This window comes from Apodemus sylvaticus, chromosome 10, assembly GCF_947179515.1.
Source record: "Apodemus sylvaticus chromosome 10, mApoSyl1.1, whole genome shotgun sequence".
In the NCBI taxonomy this organism is placed as follows: Eukaryota; Metazoa; Chordata; class Mammalia; order Rodentia; family Muridae; genus Apodemus; species Apodemus sylvaticus.
In genome coordinates this window covers 90,027,718-90,045,840 of record NC_067481.1, presented here as the reverse complement: position 1 = coordinate 90,045,840, position 18,123 = coordinate 90,027,718, and the positions used below count along the sequence as shown (strand labels likewise).

At 46.4% G+C, this 18,123-nt stretch overlaps 1 protein-coding gene across 1 annotated transcript in view; it reads left to right on the top strand.

The window, feature by feature from the left end:
- Slit3 (slit guidance ligand 3) overlaps positions 1 to 18,123 on the top strand; it is a 595,031-nt gene that overhangs the window by 430,738 nt on the left and 146,170 nt on the right. Inside the window, exon 7 of the mRNA XM_052194961.1 lies at positions 16,669 to 16,740. Within this exon, the coding sequence (XP_052050921.1) occupies positions 16,669 to 16,740 (72 nt within the window). The remainder of the gene's footprint in view (positions 1 to 16,668; positions 16,741 to 18,123) is intronic.

The following is an 18,123-nucleotide window of genomic DNA, read 5'->3' as shown; positions in this document are numbered from 1 at the left end:
TGAAGTGTTCTCCAAGGGCTGAGCCAAGGCAAACTGTCAGTGCCTCTTGTCAGAGCTTCCCACAGGCATGCAAAATTGTCCTTGGCACTCACTTTACCCAGCTAACAGGCCCCTCAAAATGTGAGCCCCCCACCCCCGCCCATTGTGCAAGGCCCCACTAAGTGTAAGGTAAATCAAATGTGCCGGTCAAAGTAAAGAATCTTTTTTGCTTTTTCACTTACTAACATTGTAATTACAGGGATGATTTGGTCTCACTGTCGTTGTCTCTAGCACTCAACAGTTTAGGAGCTTTGTGTTCCACAGACTCACAACACACACACACACACACACACCTACAGATTTTATTCCATGGCATGTAAAGGTCTTAACTGGGGAGCAGAGGCTTCCGTGAGGCTGACCTCCCACCCCCACATTATTCCAACGACGTCCCTCACACCTCTATCTGGCCTGCACATCTTGCAATTCATAAACGTTTTTTTCACCATGTAAGTTATGTTGTGCAGCAGCCGTGTGTTCTGAGTTTCCCCGTGGTCAGGATGCTGTGGGCTAGGCTTCTAGCCCTTGGCAGCTGAGTAGAAACCAGTCAGGCACTTCTCAGAGAGACCAGGCCTCTCTCTCGGGACAGCATCCCTGTGTGAATGAAAAGCAATGACAGAGGCTTTAACTTGTACTTTAAGTATTGAGAAGACAGACAAATGAACAGCAGTGAGACAGGGGAGTGGCTCAGAAGGCGAAATGCTTGCTTTCTGGCTTGAGGACTTGAGTGTGATTCCCACGACTCTGGCTTTAAAAAGCTGGGCCTCAAGGCCTTTACTTGTAATCCCAGCCTTGAAGGAGACAGAGTCGGGTGCATCCCTGGAGTTTGCTGGCTAGCCAGCCTGGTCTGCTTGGAGTATCCAAGCCAGTCAGAGACCCCCACCTCAAAAACAAGATGACAGTCGCTTGTGAAACAACACCCAAAGTTGTCATCTGATCTCTACTTGCGTGTACACACACAAGTACAGCTAGACATACACTAAGAATCCTGATTAATAAGATATGTAGGGTTTTTTTTTTCTGTAGTTTATAAGTGACACAAAGATATTTTCAGATATTATCTCCAGAGTAAAGTAGCAAGTAGGAATTCCAGTAGGTAATTATAAAAATAAAAATCCTGACTACAGATGTCAGAAAAACACACCTAGGTACCAGCTCAATAGCGTGGAGATCCCATGGTATATAGCTTATCTGTATATGCAGGTCTAAAGATCTTGTGGTCTTGTTCCTATTAATGTTACTTGTCAATTTGGGAGATTCAGTGACTTCACCACTGGCAGGACCTTTAGGGGTCTCCATAATGATCAACTATTGCTCAGGTAACGTGTAGAGAAAATGGCTGTGACTGGAGGAAGAGCCATCCCTTCTAACCTTCTGCACCCTCGGTACCCCTGTCATCCAGTCTTTATGTCCCCAAGGTCAACAGTAAACTGTCATTGGTAGAGAAATTGGAACCCAGAGGTCTTAGCTCCTTGGTCTGTTCTTTGCCTTCTTTGGGCGTTGTGTGCCGTACAACTGCTGTTCAAAGAGGACCCCCTGGCAAGGTTGGGGATCCTAAACATAGCTCGCCTTTTCAAGATCCACCTACCATTACAGTCCGATAATGTTAAGGGAGTTGGGGAAGGACAAACATGTCCATGACAGAATCTAAGGTCAGCCCACCTTTCTGCTCTCTTTCAAAGTAGACATTGCAGACTAGACCACAAACCATATTGTATAGACAAGATATTTTTTTATTCTGTAAATATATATATATATATATATATATACACACACACACACACACACACACACACACATACAAATGAGTAACATTTCACATTTTAAAATTGGGATCACCTACATAAACATTGAAATTTCCAGTGTCTCTCAAAAATCCAGACACCGCTGGCAACCCTGAGCCCACGGTTCTGCACTGCAGTGGTCATCCATGGCCAAGAAGCCTCTGTCCTGCTTCCATCCTCCTCTGCCATCCATTTGGTCTCCTTTATGTTCACTGCCAACCCAGACAACCCTGAAGTGTGAATACACCGTGTCAGCAGACTGCCAGGTCACGTGCTGCGGGCCAGAGCCTGCCAGAATTTTTGAATTGTATGCAGAGAGTCCTGAGTAACATGGAGTCTAGGACTCCCAAAACTGAGCAAGGACACCCCAGGAACAGCCAGGAATGCCTCATGACTCATATCCTGTGGGGTTCCTCTCAAGAGTTAAGCTGGCCTCCAAATTCACTTTGGTTTTAAAGCAGTAGCAACTGGTCTCAGACATCCTAACACGACCGACTCAGTGTTCACCTGACTCCTGATGTAGTTGTACTTCAGCCACATGCAGGCTGATGTGGCATGGCCAGGCATTGTACCCACACATAAACAGAGAAGGGTAAATAGGAAGAAGTTCTTTTTCTGGTGTTAGAGGAAGGTGGAAAAATGAATTGATGAGTCTTGATGCTCTTCCAGCCTATGGTGATGTCCTAGCTGAGGGGTGAGAGGCGCTGGTGTTGAGGTGGTTAAGGACTGTCCAGTTCAGAAAACATGGAGTTCAGTGCAAATGGAGATCTGTCTTCCACTTCAACTGAGCTGCCTCCACTCCACTCCGGCTAACGATAATAATGTCATACTAATATATTACATAGCATGGTAACGTAAGATGTGAGTTGTTAGGGATCTCATTGGTTCCTCTATGCATGGGTATCCACTACTTTTGAGTGTCTGCCTTCCTTTTGGAGCATGTTTTAGACAGCTAAGCTAAGACTTTAAGGGGGTGGCCTTTTATGTAAGTATATGCCATAACTTTATAGGATAGATTATATTAATCCAGCTCAACCAGTGAGGAGACTGAGGATTGGAGGATGTGAATTAAGTTCTCCAAAGTGACACTGGCCAGGTCAAGGGGATTCGTAGTCCAGTGTTCAGCTTCATTTCTGCACAAAACCTAAGCCCTTGCACCTAACTACTCTACTATAATAACACAGCTAAAAATTATCAATGATACACTCTAATGCCCAAGCCATAGGAAGAAGTAAATGCACCAGTGTGGCCAGGGGCCATTCTCATTGCATAGAATAATGCAGGAACCATGGTTTTTCTCTTTGAAAAGCTGGTTCATAGGGTTGTCAGATCTACACCTAGCTTAATCAGCATCAGATATGCATCCACAGAACTGCCCCAAGGTTGAGAGGTATGGGGCTTGGAGGTATTCTCAAGGAGCAGGAAGCCAGGCCGCTGTCATCAGACTAGATAAAAGAGGACACTCACTGGACACTGAGAGCATCCTACATATCCCATAGAGCTATTGTGTAGATTAAAGGAGAAGTCACTAGTGTGCCTAACAAACGAGGATAGAGAAAACTGAAGTTGGTGGACACTTGGTACTGTCTCACCTGCTACGCATAGTAGGTCGTCAGCTAAAGTACAAGGCACCCAGTCAGGGTGAAATTAATAAACTAAACAGAGACCCACCACACCACAATTTCTCTATAGAATGTTGTTGTATTCTGGCCCAGAACAAAATTAAGGTGTGGCTGTCCTAGTGTGTTATGGTTGACCAAGGTGTTTGACAGAAGCAGCCCTGTCTCACATTACCTGTGATTTTTGCAATTCTCCAGCCAAATGGTATCTTTGCCCCACCCTAGTCCTCTCTTACTTTTAATACTGAACAAAATCAGAGCTACAGTGAAAATTGGTGCATCCTAATAGATGAGATTCATTTTCATTTATTTTTATGGAATGCGTCACCTGGGTTTCTCTTGCGGGGCGGGGGGAGGGGGGGCGCTGCGCGTTTGTCTTAACAATCCTGGAGTTGGTGTTTACTCATTGCACGGTTTTGAATTTAGAACTGTCATTGCTTAATGAAACTCTTAAAATATCCCTGAATATGATTTTTTGACACTATACTGCAAATTGCAATGTGCCCCAGACTATCAGGATTAAATTGCATTTTATGAATTCTCTCCAGCCTTCAGCATACTCGGACAGGCACCGGCTTCTTTCTAAGGCCCCTTGTGCTATGTAACACATTACCTCTTCCAGAGTCCTTCCGTCTCTGTGTGTGGCGGTGGTCCTATGTTTAAACTAACTAGGTTTTGAGAACTCTGGCTTCATAAAAAGTTTTAAAAGAAAGTAATTGGAAGTCTATAATAATTTTTACATTTAAATGACCAACATTTTTAGTCCTTAAAGAATCTGCAGTCTGAGGTACCTTGTGGTTTCATTTCCCTCTTCAGTGAAAGCTGGTTATTTGAACATGCACTGGTGTATGTTCCTAGGTAAAGAGGGGTGCTAAGATAGCTGAATTGTTCTTTACTAACAAAGAGCTTTGAAGCAGATCTTCCTATTGTGTGTGTGTGTGTGTGTGTGTGTGCCTGGTTCTCAGGTATAAGGTTTGAGCTTCTTGTCGAGTTTTGCACTGTTGTTGTTTGCACTGTTTACAAACTAGTAGAGCTAAGCACACTGTACAGGTGTATTCTCAGAACTCAGAAAGGTGAGGCAAGATCAGGGGTTCAAGTCCACCCTGGGCTCCAGGGTGAGTGCCAGCCAACTTGAGCTGCTTAGGACAGCCCTGTCTCAAAAAGAAAATGAGAATCCATTCCCAACATTTAGAATTCACATGATTTTTATATAAAATAATATATTTCCAGCCTTCGTTGACTGTCTGTAGGCATGAGAGGGTACACACATGGCTGTAACCATGTCCAGCAACTCTATCCACTAGGCCTTCCTGTGAAGGAGATACCACAACATCTGTGGGGTGTATGTGGTAGCCACAAGTCAGGCGTGACTCTTGAGCACATGCACATGAGAATAAATTATTTCATCACACCTCACTTCAACTAATGAAAATTTAAATATCCACATTTAGCACCTAATGGTACAGTGCCTGTTGAGGGCTAACTGGAAGTCTGGGTGCTGCTTGGACTTGGCATGCCCTATGCACTATTCCAGAGTTCTTTCCAGACCTGAGTCTCCAAACCTCCCTTGCTGTTGCTATATCTTAAACATCCATCATCCTTTCTACCCTGGCCTTCCTCTACCTTAATTTAAACATCTAGATCTTACACCCTCAAAAGACCCATTTTCAAAACTCCTGGAATATAATCATTGCAGTCACATCTCACCAGAGTCAGACCTCTGTAAACATTAATTCTCATGGTCAGTGTTCCCTTCTCCCAGTCTTGTAAATGGCTTCTGTTTGCTTGGTACTCAACTGAGAGGCAAACTCAACTTCCTTGTCTGGCCCCATCGATCTCCAAACATGAATCGGAAACACAGCATCCAGTTAGGGAAAGAGGCCTACTGGCCACACAGAAGCTGAACCAGGTATCTGCACAAAGAGAGAGGAAGAAATGAAGCCTTGTTTGTAACTGTTGTCACATGCCAAGTTCTGGGGACTGAAAGTGACTTGTAGAGTCTGGCCAGGTGCCCTGCCCGTGTGCACAGCTGGGAATCCAGGACACTTAAAGTTGTGCTTTGAAAGCTATTCACAATCCAGCAATGGCCTTTTTACAATCAGCACCCACCCTCCTGGAATTTGTGAAATTAAGAACTAGAAAGACCCTGGAGGGTGGGAAGCTCTCTTCATTTTAAAAGGAAAAAAAAAATCCCCCTGGAAAGCTTAAGTGAAGGGTTTGCAGCTATAGGAAAATTTCGTGGCAGAACCAGGCCAGAAAACAGTCCTTTTGGCTCCTTGTCCAATGTTTTTTTATGGCCGTCTGCTTCTCTGTATTACCAGACAGGAAACAAAAATTAGTGAAGCCAGACTCTGTGTCCTGTCTGTGGCATCATCCCTTGATCCCTGGGCTTGCCTAAGGGAACATTTTGCATTCTGCATGAGGACAGCACTCTGCCTTCCTAGGCCCTTCCAAACATATGGCCAGCCACTGCCTAGAAAATGACCAGCCCAGTATCTCTGCCCAGTTAGAGGGTAGCCAGGGAGGGGTCCCAGTTCATCATTCCTCAGCTAACATTACTGAGTGGAAGCTCAATTAGTAAATCCTAGACACCACCCCCACACACTTGTTTTTGTAAGTGCAGATAAGCCAAGGCCTGAATTGTACCCAGCTCTCCAACAGAGTCCCTCCCCACTATGCGTATCAGAGATCTCTTTGGGTCTCAGCCAGAGAACAAAGCTGTAAGCCTACTGTGTAGTTTCTCTGACTTGGCTCCTTTACGAACTGTTTGCAGGCAGTGACTCAGCGTGCAGCCATAGGACGGAGGAGTGGAATTCTTGGACAGGCAGAGATGCACCTGCTGGGAGGTGTGCCCCCAAGAACAGAAACTCCGGGATGTTTGTCACCAAGTGATAATCTTGGAGTAGAAGACACCATTGTATCAGGCTGGGTTTAAAGACAGGGAATCTGAGTAGTAGGTTTCCAGGGAATATTTCTCAGGGGATAGCTGCCCTTCAAGGGATCGCTCCCCTTCAGGGGATGACACGCAGAGGAAAAGTTTAACCACAGCTTATGTGTGCCATCAAGAGAGTTATTCTTAATGTGTGTATGTGTGCGTGAATGTGTGTGTGTGTGTGCGTGAATGTGTGTGTGTGTGTGTGTGTTTGTGTGTGTGTGTGTGTGTGTGTGTGTGAGAGAGAGAGAGAGAGAGAGTCCTAATTCAAATTGTTCAATGTTTGAGTCAGAACCTGAAACCTGGCCCCTATAAACCAAATCTACTTCCCAGGTATTTGGTTCATTTATGGATTTTGTCTCTGTAAGTGAGTGTTGCCATCTTAAAAGCACAAAAGATTTCCTATGAAAATCCAGTGGGATTCACATTTCTCTTTAAAGAATAAAAAGGAAATCCTGGAGACACTGCACCCAGCTTAGCCCAGGTTCTGGAAATTCGAAGTGACAATCCATTTAGGAAGGTGCATTTACTGCAGTCCCTGTGCAGCCCACTCCTGTAGATAATTGAGTTGTCCCCTGGATTAGCACAGAAAGCTGTTCAATTTGGACATTTATTTGTATCAAAAGATGCCCCCAAACTCCACCCTTTTCTTTAAACAAACCACCCATTTGGTAAATGTTTACTGAATCTTCCCATGTGTCAAACATGCCACTAGCCCTGCTTGTATAATGAAGCACAGAAGAGTCTTTCCAGGACTGGAGAGGTGGCTCAGTGGTTAAGAGCACTGGCTTCTCTTTCAGAAGTCCTAGGTTCAATTCCCAGTACCCACATAAAGGTGGTGTCTGTAACTCTGGTTCTAGGAGATTTGGTACCCTCTTCTGTTCTTTGTGGACACCAGGGACACACACAATGAACATATATACATTACAGGCAAAATATTGATACACATAAAATAAAAATAAGTAAATAAATCTTTTTTTTAAAAAAAAAGAAAAGCAGATACAGTCTTGCTGGCCTTATGAAGATGGTGTGACATCCCGTTATTGAGTATTTAATCACTACCCTCCTTCTTTTCTGACTAGGTGAGACACCAAGTACAACTGAGATTTCAAAAACATATCTATTTCTTCTCTTCTTGATGCCAACCAATCTGCCCAGGGGCTATAGAAGTTGGATGTCACTCTTCCACACGGGGCCTACTGCAGATACCTTGGCATAGTGGCGTTTATTTGTCTGGCTCCTGCATAGGGCAGTTTCGCAGCCAGATTTCATCCTATACACAACAAAAGGGAAAGGGAAGACCACTGCTTTCTTGGTCCCATTATATCCTATGGCATATTGGTTTTTTTTTTTTTTTTTTTTTTTTTTTTTTTTTTTGGTTAACCAAGTTGTAAAGCAGTAAGCAGTTGGACCATTCTGAGCCATAGCTAGTATCTGCAAATGAGTTCTTCAGCATGCCCTCACCAAAGATACCAGGGCATGATAAATACTTACACAAGCAGGTGCCAGGCCAAGCAAAAGCAACCAGCAGCGTGTGAGGGCCCCCCTCTCCTTCCCCCCCCACCCCCCCCACCCCCGGCTCTTCCCTCTCTATGCTTTTCAAAGCATCTTCTCTTTTCCTTTCTTAACGCGGAGGCTCTGTTGAGTGGATGGAGAGGAATCTGTCTGTTGTAATCTAAATCTATAATGAAAGAAGAACCGAAGACAAGCCCTTTTGTTAAGGAATCCTCCCCATCAAAGACCCAAATTGGCATCTGATTGTTTTTATTTATTTCTGTAGGTTTTACATGACACCTGGAGACCATTTAAAATGTTACTTGGCGGTGAGTGCTGTGTGTTTAAAAATAACACTCACCCAGTGCCAAATCACTTTAGAGCCGGGTACAAATATTGAGACAAAAACCCCAGCTGTTATTGCTTTGGCTGCTAATTTGAGGTGTCAGATGAGAGCCCGGCTGCTATACGTCAGTGAATAAGGCCCCTTGTGAGATCATTATGTTTTCTAACAGTTGAGAGTAATGGTCCAATCAGTGCGGCATCAGTTGCTTTCATTATATGCCCACACAATGGTTATGAGCTTTAATTTAAACGGTCCACAGGGAGATCGGGGGAACTTGGTATTACGTACGTGGCACCCAGGATAGCTGAGAGCAGGTGATGGAGGTTCGGTGGCCGCCTGTCATCCTTCTCCTGCCTCATCTGACCTCAGACACCTATTTCTCAGTCCAATGGGAGAAAGAATGGCTTAGGTTAAGGAGCTTTAGGTTCTGGGGTGTATTTGTAAACGCCCATTTGGCCTATAGCACCAAGGACCGTGATGATTTGGGGTAACATTTTTACCTATTGACCAAGCCTTTTCCTTAAAAGGCGTTGGGTCACAATTGTCTTCTCTTGCACGCAGCCTCAATGGCTCCCCCACATTCTGAGCTCTTCCTCCTTATAGAACAAGAGCAGGGCTGTTGCCTCTGAGCAACTCAACAGTGAGCCTTGTCCCTGACATGTCAACCACAGCACAAAGCAATATGGCCCACCTCTACCATGTAATACTGACAACTACCGGCCCTGATAACACACCTGGCTGTGAATGGATATAGTCTCCACAGAACGGCAGTGTGTATGCTGTGCATAGTTCTCACGGGTTAACAAATGAGCGTAAGGTGTGGATTTCTGGACTTAGGAAAAAGAAATGAGATAGTGTGTGCACAGTGCCCAGGCCACGCAGGCAGAGTGTCAGCATCATTACTGCTATTGTGACTGTCTGTCATTATGGTCACCTTCGCTGGCAAGTCTAGGCAGTCTGACCTCAAAGCACTATTCTTTCCAGACAGGTTGAACTCAGCAGCAGAAACTGGGGAGATCATGAGAGAACATGGAGCGTTCGTTTGAGATTTTCTCAAAGGGTTGATCACCATCTCTTCCTCCTTCCTGACTTCTAGAGTTGACTAGAGCATCAGGACAAATTAGAACAGTACAGAGCTAAGAGAGAAGGCAAATCCCACCTCCCTATAAGATAAACAGTAGAAAGAGCTTCATCCACAAAGGCTGTGGATACCCCAGGTAACCATAGTGCAGTAGAGGCGTAGGTACAGGTGTCTATCTCGAGTTCAGTGGGCCCACTGGGCATCGGTGGGTGCTCTCCGAGGACCAAGTCGGTAGAGATAAGCCATGGACACGCTGATAAGAGCTGAGAGACCAAACGCTCACTTCAAGATTCCACTCCTGGGATCTTGAGAAGTGTAAGGAGTTGGTCACCCACCACAAGTTCTGATTCCTGGTGCATGATGGTTTTCAGAAGAATAACAGCCAGTTCGAGAGCCAGAGAAGAGAGCCAGCCATTTAGGAACGGCAGTGAGTTTCATTCCCTTTGCCTTCCCTGAGTCAAGCAAGAGGGAGGGGAAGCAAGGGCAGACTCCCTGCCCCTCCTCTTAAAGTTGATAGGCTCCCAGCGCCCCTGCAGTGCTTCCTTCACATTCCCCTTGCCAGGGGTTTAGATGTTTCCCACACCAGGGTCTCACCCCAGTGTTTACACTCAGTGGCTCTGCATCCTGAGTTCTACAGAAGCACTGTTGGAGGTAGTTCTAGCTAGCTTTCAAGCATGAGACATCGGCCATGCCCAGACTCACTTTAAACAAAAGTGGCTGCTGCTGATTTGACAAGGTGACCATCGAGGAAGGAGCCACCTCACTTATCTAGGCTTAGGGAGAAGGAAGTCTGCTTGGAGGCTAGGAATGAATGGGCCAGTCTACCAAGCCTGGCTGTCTGGAGAGGGTGCATATCAGAGGGGTTCTCAGAACCCAGGAAGCTTGGCCCAGTGGGAGGCTGTAGTTGCATTCACCGCAGATGCCTGCTTTTGCAATTATGGGATACGTTCGCACACAATAGTGCACAGATAATATTGTTGCATTAGAACCAATTACATGGTGTTATGGACACACAACATGCAGATTACACCCAGAGCCAAGACAGCTCACAGTGATAAAGCGATGGCCTAATGGGAGGAGACAGAGGGAAATGTCAGCCTTATTAAGGCAGCCAGGGTGGAGTGGATGTAGCTGGTCAGAGCTCCTTAGATCAAAGATGGCTACCTCAAATGACTCAAGAGAGAACTGCACATTGGCACCTAGCAGAGACTAATTAAGAGCTGGGGCAGGGGCAGAAGCCACACCAGATCTCCCCAGTGGTGGTTACAACCCCCTGTTCCTAATTGGGAAATCACCATCCCTGCCATAAAAGAGGTCTTCAGCCATCGTGTATACTGACCTGTCCACTTACAGGCAGGAGAGCCTGTTCTTCGCTCCCGCATCTTGTTCAGTGGGTGTCCATTGTGAGGTGAGCCAAGTGCTGCAGCGGCGGCATTCATAATGGCAGCTACTTTGGAGACTGAGGCAGGAGCATTGCAAATTCAGGGGCAGCCTAGTCAACTTGGTGAGACCCTGTCTCAAAATTTAAACTAATAGCAAAAGGCTGGGGAAGGAAATCAGTCGTGTCATTCATGCATGCCTCGAACCCTGTGTTTGAGCCCCAGGAGAACAAGAAAAAGGGCTTGTGTAAGGAGCCTCTGGAGGGCTCGTTAAAATGAACAGCATGGCCACCAGCCCCAAGAGTTGTACTCAGAAGGTCTGAGTGGACTGAGAAGCATGGCTAACATTCTTAGGTGATGTCGCTGGTCTGGAGCTGTGCTCTGAGAATCACTGCCTGCTTCTATTCCCTAACCAGCCCAGTGTGGATACATCTTGTATTGGCCCTGGTCCCCACACAGCACTACATGTGTAAAAACTTTAGGGTCAGTCCAGGCAGGGCGTATGGTGTGCTGGCTAGGAGTTTAACTCTCTGCCTGTGGGTCTGTTAATTATCACCACTGGGTTCCTAAAATTATTTGCGCCTCTTTTTGTTTCTAAGTTCTAACGCCTTTGACTTAATCCCCTAGTTTTCCTGACTAGTTCTGATTTACCAGGACTTTTCCCTGGCAGACACAGGATCAGAATGGCAGAGCCTGATAGCAAATATTTTAGGCTTCACACAAAAGCAGTCGCAGACAGCACAAAAATAAACAAATGGAACTTTATTGGCAAAAGCAAGCTTATGGGATGGGATTTGGCCTGTTCCAGAATCTGGAGCTAACTGTCATGTGCACTGCCCCCTTGTGCATTCATTGTTATGGGTGAGCCCCTGTATCCCAGTATCCCAGCATTTGACTAAGAAACTGCAGGGCACCTGTGAGTGAACTGGCTAATCCTTTATGGCTTGAAATAAATTAATTAATTTTATTATTTGTTTTTATGTCTATGGATGTTTTAATTGCATGTATATACATATATGTATGTATATATGTGTGTATATATGTATATATATGTGTATATATGTGTTTGTATACATATACATATGTATATGTATGTATATATACATATGAGGGCATGTATATATGTATATACATATATACAGATACAGATATATATATATATATCTGGTACCTATAGCAGCCACAAGAGAATAGCAGATTCCCTAGAACTAGAATTACAGGCAGTAGTGAACCTCCATGTAGTTGCTGGGAGAATGGCTGCCCCTGGAATAAAAAGTCTAAGAGACCCTTTCTAATGCTCACAATCAACAGGCAAGTGTAGCATTGGTCACTTTTTATTAGATGGCTGTGCTCCAACTACAACAGAGCCTAAAGGCCAATGGGCTGGCATTCAGGCCTCGGCCTTGAAGACAGCATTTATAATGGGGTAGAACCCTAATAAGAGAGACATGGAAGGGGTGAACTGTCACTCCAACCCTGTGAGGAAGGGAGATGTGTCCAATAGGCTTCAGGTTGACATCTCCTTTTGGAACCAAGTGTCCTTTGGGGTGGTTGAAAATGGGGGAGGCCAGATTGTCCTGAAATTAACAGAACCCTATCTGAAGAAGATGGGCTGGTGGGTAAGAGCGATGGCTACTCTTCCCTAAGGTCCAGGTCCTAGTTCTGATATGGTAGCTTACAACCATCTCTAACTCCAGTTCCGGGGGATCTAATGCCTCCTTCTGCTTGTCTCAGGCATCAGGCATGCAGGCTAAACACCCATCCACATAAAACAGAAATTAACAGAATACATTTAACCCCAGATTTGAGCTAACCTAAAGCAAAATGCTGAATTAATAGTATTTACTTAGAGGGGAATAAAAACTCCAATCTTATCTGGATAGTTTGGGAGAAGAACATTTTCTCCACATAGCTTCCAAAGAGCAACTTGAAGTGGCTGAAGGTAGACCCAGGGGCATGAGGTTGACAAGGTCACTGTAGCACAGAGCAGGGCCAAACAACTGTGGGGGAAAGCAGACCAGGAACATTGGCAGAGGGAGCCTTTTGTTTTCTGCTGTTAAGGCTTATAAAAGGTGACAAGAGGGTGGCACACATCTCCTAGCTTTGGGTCCAGAGTAGATGTGAGGACAGATAAGGACTTTACTGCAGTGGCAAGCTCTCCTAAAAGCAAACGACAGTGGGTAAGTCAGGGAATCATGACGAGAAGAAAGAACAGTCAGTCCAGAATTCACCAACAGCCGGTGTGTGGCCCACGCAGGACCCTTAGCCTTCCCTAGCCTCTGACTGCTCCAAAGTGGGACTACTCATCCTGACCTCAGAGTGCTAGCTGCACCAAATGAGACTCTGTGGAGGCCTGATGGAAAGGCCTGACCAAAAGCCACGGACAGCAGCATCAGCAACAATCCCTGAATTTCAGTTCTGAGCCCTCCCCCATACTAAGTGCTTTATTTAGCTCATTTCAAGGGATTAGCGGTTGGCTAAATAAAGGCCTCCCAAGGATCCCACCATCCTCAGCTCAGAAATCTGTGGGTGTCACACTCAGTAGTCACATAAAATGAGACCAAATTAAAGATCTCGTGGGCAGAGGGATGTTGTAAATGTAATCACTCGGTTCCTTAAAAGGGGGAGGAGACGATCAGAGTGAGATCCTAAGAAGCTGAAGTGACAGAAGGAAGGGAGCCTTGCCCAAGGCATGTAGACCCCTCCCCCCACCAAGTTACAATACCAAGAAAACAAACCTCCACCCCCAAAGAAGTGCACTCTCCTAGACCCACTGTAGATTTAGGACCTCCAAACTGTAGGAGAATAAATTCAAGGCTCCAAAGTCCTGGTCATCTGTTACAGCAGCAACAGGAAGCTACATACATCTCATCCCCGAGACCACACTTGCTTGGATTTAAGTCTTGACACCACCTCTTGCTTTACCGGGTAATAAGAGGAACCCGTGTGAGCCCTAGGCATAGTCTCAGCTTCTCGTGATTGCAAGGCCCCACGCTTTACCCACCGAGTCATCTTTCCACATCTTGCTGAGAGGAATCGAAGGGTAAGATACTGAGCCACAGCCCAGAGCCTACCTCCGTCTCAGAGGCTCCTGCTCTCTGTGAGATCATTATTTGTACTCCTGTGTTGCAAAGGAGAAAAGTAATGAGATTCTGAAAGTTATCCACGGTGACGTAGGCTCTAAACGGCAGAGCCAGACTCTAACGAGAGCTCTGCCTTTGAGGCCCCATGTTCACAGGCTCGGCCCCTCTGCACTGGGGACCTTGTGCCAGCTCTCCCATTGAATGCCAGCTGCTTAGGCAGGACCTAAGAGCCAGACAGAGCGTGGTGCCCCCTCCCTGGGCCGAAGCTGCCAACGCCAGAAATCAAAGGAATCTGTGTTTCTTAGCAAAACAGCAACTGTGGCTTCCAGGGCAATCAGTGTGTCTAAGAGGTTAGCAACCTTCTGACATCCCCGGGCCAGCCAGACTCAAGCAGCAAATCATTGAAAGTGTGAATACTGTGTTTAGTCATTTGAGCTCTGGAATAATTGCTATTATCGTAAATGTTTTATAGCTCTCATTACGGCTCGCATTTAAATATCAGTGTCGTAATACGTTAATAAGTCACTGCTGCTGGGCTACTGCTGGATGCCGTTCCAGCCGGAGCCTGAGTGTAGCTGCCCTGCGTCTGCAGCCGAGTGGTGAGGGCTGGCTGTGGACTCTACCCGAGGGGTGGCCGGCTAGGGTCACTGAGCCTTCTTGTGCTTTGCCTTCGAGTAATGAAGAGGATGCTCGTCGTTCTGTTTGGTAGTCATTCTGCAAACCTAGCTACAGGCAGGCAAGGTGGCTTTTCTGTTTGGCCGAATCTGCTAAGCTCTGTAGGTGGGATCTGAACCCAGCGCCCCACCTGCTTCCTTCCTGGCTTTGTTCTTTGTAGGCACTACCTGGCACATAATGCCATCCCCTGAGTGTAGACCCTGAAATTCTGGGGTGACTGGAAAAGTGACAGCTTTGCTTCTCTCCTGGAGACTTACTTTCCTGATCCAGAAGAGAATAGTAGCCCAGCCTAATGGGGGTGGTGAATTCTTATTTAGTGTTGCCTGACTAAAATACTCTAAAGGCTTCCTGGGTGTGTGGGAAGACAGACAGACAGACACACACACACACACACACACATACAAAGTTGCGGGGAGATCTATACAAAATAACCAGAAAGTTTGCAGCAGTGTGAGGTACACACACACACACACACACAGTTGTAAGTGGGTTTGCATATCTCTATTGAATGCCTAACATAGTACCAGATACACAGTGCACATACAGTGAATGTCAGGGGGTGAGGGGAATGAGAACTAGGCTCTTTTCCTCTGTGGCCCCAACCCAACCTTCCTTCTATTGGCCAAGCAAGTAATGAAGAGACCAGGCCATTTGAGGAGTGCATTTGTGTGGCAGATGTGGTCACTGGAACTCTGCTTGGGACTCAGGACACAAGGGCTGAAGAAGTAATCTATAGGATGCCTTGGTTTGGGGTATGGGGTGACAGTGTTTGGGTAATGCACCCTTTCTCTTTGGAAGGCTGAAGTGAGGAATTGAACACTCCAGGATAGGACTAGATTCTCTCCAGCGTGGTCAGTAAATTGATGCTCTGTATTTACTGAGCATGTATGCCATGTCCTGAGTCTGTAGCTCACAGCGAAGGCGCTTTAAGATGAAGGTAATGATATATCTGCCACGAGCCCACAGCACAGACTTCCTGACTCGCAATGGCCCCTTCTTGAGCCAGTGAAGACCAATGGCGGCCTAAAGGAGAGTACGAGAAACAGGGTTAATGAGAAGAGGGTAGGATGGGGAAAAAACCAATCAGAGAAAAGAAAGGCTGTGGAGCAAGTGGGCAGCGGGAAGTACAGACCAAAAGCCGGATCCAGTTCTTGCCCTTTGGAATACAAAAGAAAGCAGGGGTGAGGTCAGAGTCAGAGAACCAGGCTTAGCCTTCCCAGGCATTGCCACCCCTCCAGTGTGTGGTCACTGACCTGAACTGCAGAGAGCTTTCCTTCACTACCACATTCCTCTGCGCTTCAGAATGGGTTTTTTTTATTGGGTAAACTAAGGCAGTGCTTTCTTCGATCCTGGTTTAGATTCTTCTGCAGCTTCATTTCATTAGGTTCGTTTGTACAGCTCACATCTTTCTCCGTGCTTTTCTCTGTCAAAAGGACACTGCCCCATGGGAACTCCATCCATGGTCAAGGAGAGCACCGGGAAGAGGAGACTTAGCTCCTCTTGAGATAAGATAAGGCTGGAATAGCATAGCACCATGTGCAGGCAGTGTGTGCTGACTGGAGAAGGGTAGAGTGAGAGAGGGCGTGGTCAGATACCACCTGCAGGGCTGAGCATTGGCTGCAAAGCTGGAGAGTTGCCCTGCCCGGGCTGCAGTTCCCCTCATCATCTGTAACAAGAGTGTAACATCTCCTTTGGGGGTTCTGCACTACCAACCAAATAGAGCAGGTCTTCCCTCTCCCTAAGAGAGAACAGTCGCATGTAACTGACTTGTCTCTGTAAGAGTTAAAGATGCTGGGGCTAGAGAGAGAGCTCCACCATTCTTTGTCTGTACTGCACATAATGAGGACCCAGGTTCCTCTCACAGCCCCCGTGCCAGGCAGTTGCAGGGGGATCCAGTGCCTCTGACCTGTGTGGGCACCAGCACCCATGTGCCCATACCCACATACGCATTCATAGGCATGATTCAAAATACAACGCATCTTTGAAAACAAAGAGTTAAAGATGTTGTAATGAGCCACCCAACGCACACCAAGATTGAGTCATGGATTTACTGTTCCAGACAGTGGGGGAACCCATATGAGACACAGGACTGTAGATTCCCCATTGTCTGCAGAGATACTTGGCTGTTCTGGTTCTTACCTGTTGGGTTTTGTTTTTTTTTTTACAGTCACATATGTCCCTCCCCCATACCTATGAACATCTCAGGGCCCCTCATTCATGTTTACCTCTGTCTCTGCAGCACCCTCAACAATAACAACATCAGCCGCATCCTGGTCACCAGCTTCAACCACATGCCAAAGATCCGGACTCTGTGAGTAACTCTGTCCGCTTCCTCCCCGCCTACCTCCCGCCTACCTCCTGCCTACCTCCTGCCTCAAGCAGCCCCCGGTGCTGCTCTCTCTGCTTGTGAAAGTTCCCGGGCTGGGAATGGGCACACAGCTCCCATATCCAAAGTCCCAAAGCAGGTGAGGGCTTGGTGTGTGAAATCAGGAGCAGGGCAGGGTCGTGGCTCATCCATGCTTCCTAGCTGCTGATCTGGGCAGAGACCTCTAAACTGTGGGACGTCTTCCTGTACTGGGTTTGTTGTTTGATGGGAAATGTGTTAGCTTTCTGTTGCCAAAGAACACAGAAAACTTAGCTGGTGAGACACCCCCCACCCCGTTGACTCCATTCAAACTATATCCCATTGGCTGTTCTGTCCCAGTGTGACGGGGGGGGGGGGGCAGTTATTTCCCTTCTGGGAATGGAAGAGTTGTCTTTGTCCTTTTTCTATCCCACCAAGGTGCCACCTGCTACATTCTCCTGTTCTCCTGGCAACATCTGGATACTAGAATGCTCTAACTCGGCGCCTTATCTTTTGCCTGGGATACGCTTCAACCTCCAGGTTGTGTAGTGCAGAAGCAAGCCCCTGACTCTGATTATGTGGGTCACTCCCTCTGCCTTCAGCCAGGAGCCCACTCGCAGGGTTGGCTGGAACCAAAGTGGTTCCTGCTCCGTGTTCTTTGAGAGCGTTCGAATCTCAGTACACAGGGAGAACCAGCCCCTGACAGCTTTTAGCCAAGTACATTTAGGACCAAAGCAAAAAACTGAGATGCCCTCTGCCCTTAATTGGCTCTGTGCCCTCTTTTCCTTCCTCTATAAATAGGGCTGGGGGTAAAGAGCACACACAGCTAAGCACATCCAGTGCCCAGCTCACGGTAGATGGCATTATATATTATCACACAGTGGATGGCATTATATATTATCACACAGTGGATGGCATTATATATTGTCACCACACAATTACCTCAAAATCTGAGCTGACCACCGCAAGCTCATCTAGGCTCTGCAGGCAACATAAATGCCAAGAGAATGGAAAACCCCGTAAGCAGTACTTCCCCGACCAGCAGCTCAGAACCATCTGGAACTTTTCCAAAAACAAAGTCCCAGGACCCACCCTAGGCCTCTGAGGTGAAGAAGACCTGTTGAGGTCTTGCCCCTTTAGACTTCACGCTCTTGCAGTTTAAAAGGCACTGCCTTCCTAAGAGAGTGAGTTTATCTCTTGATGAGAATAAAACAAAAACCAAGATTATAAGAAAACAACAACAACAACAATAATAATACTATAAGAAGAAATAAGATAACAATAAAAGGAAAGCTCAGCAGTTTGGAGTGGGTAGATTTAAGTTTATATGCAGGCTCCACTACTTACTTA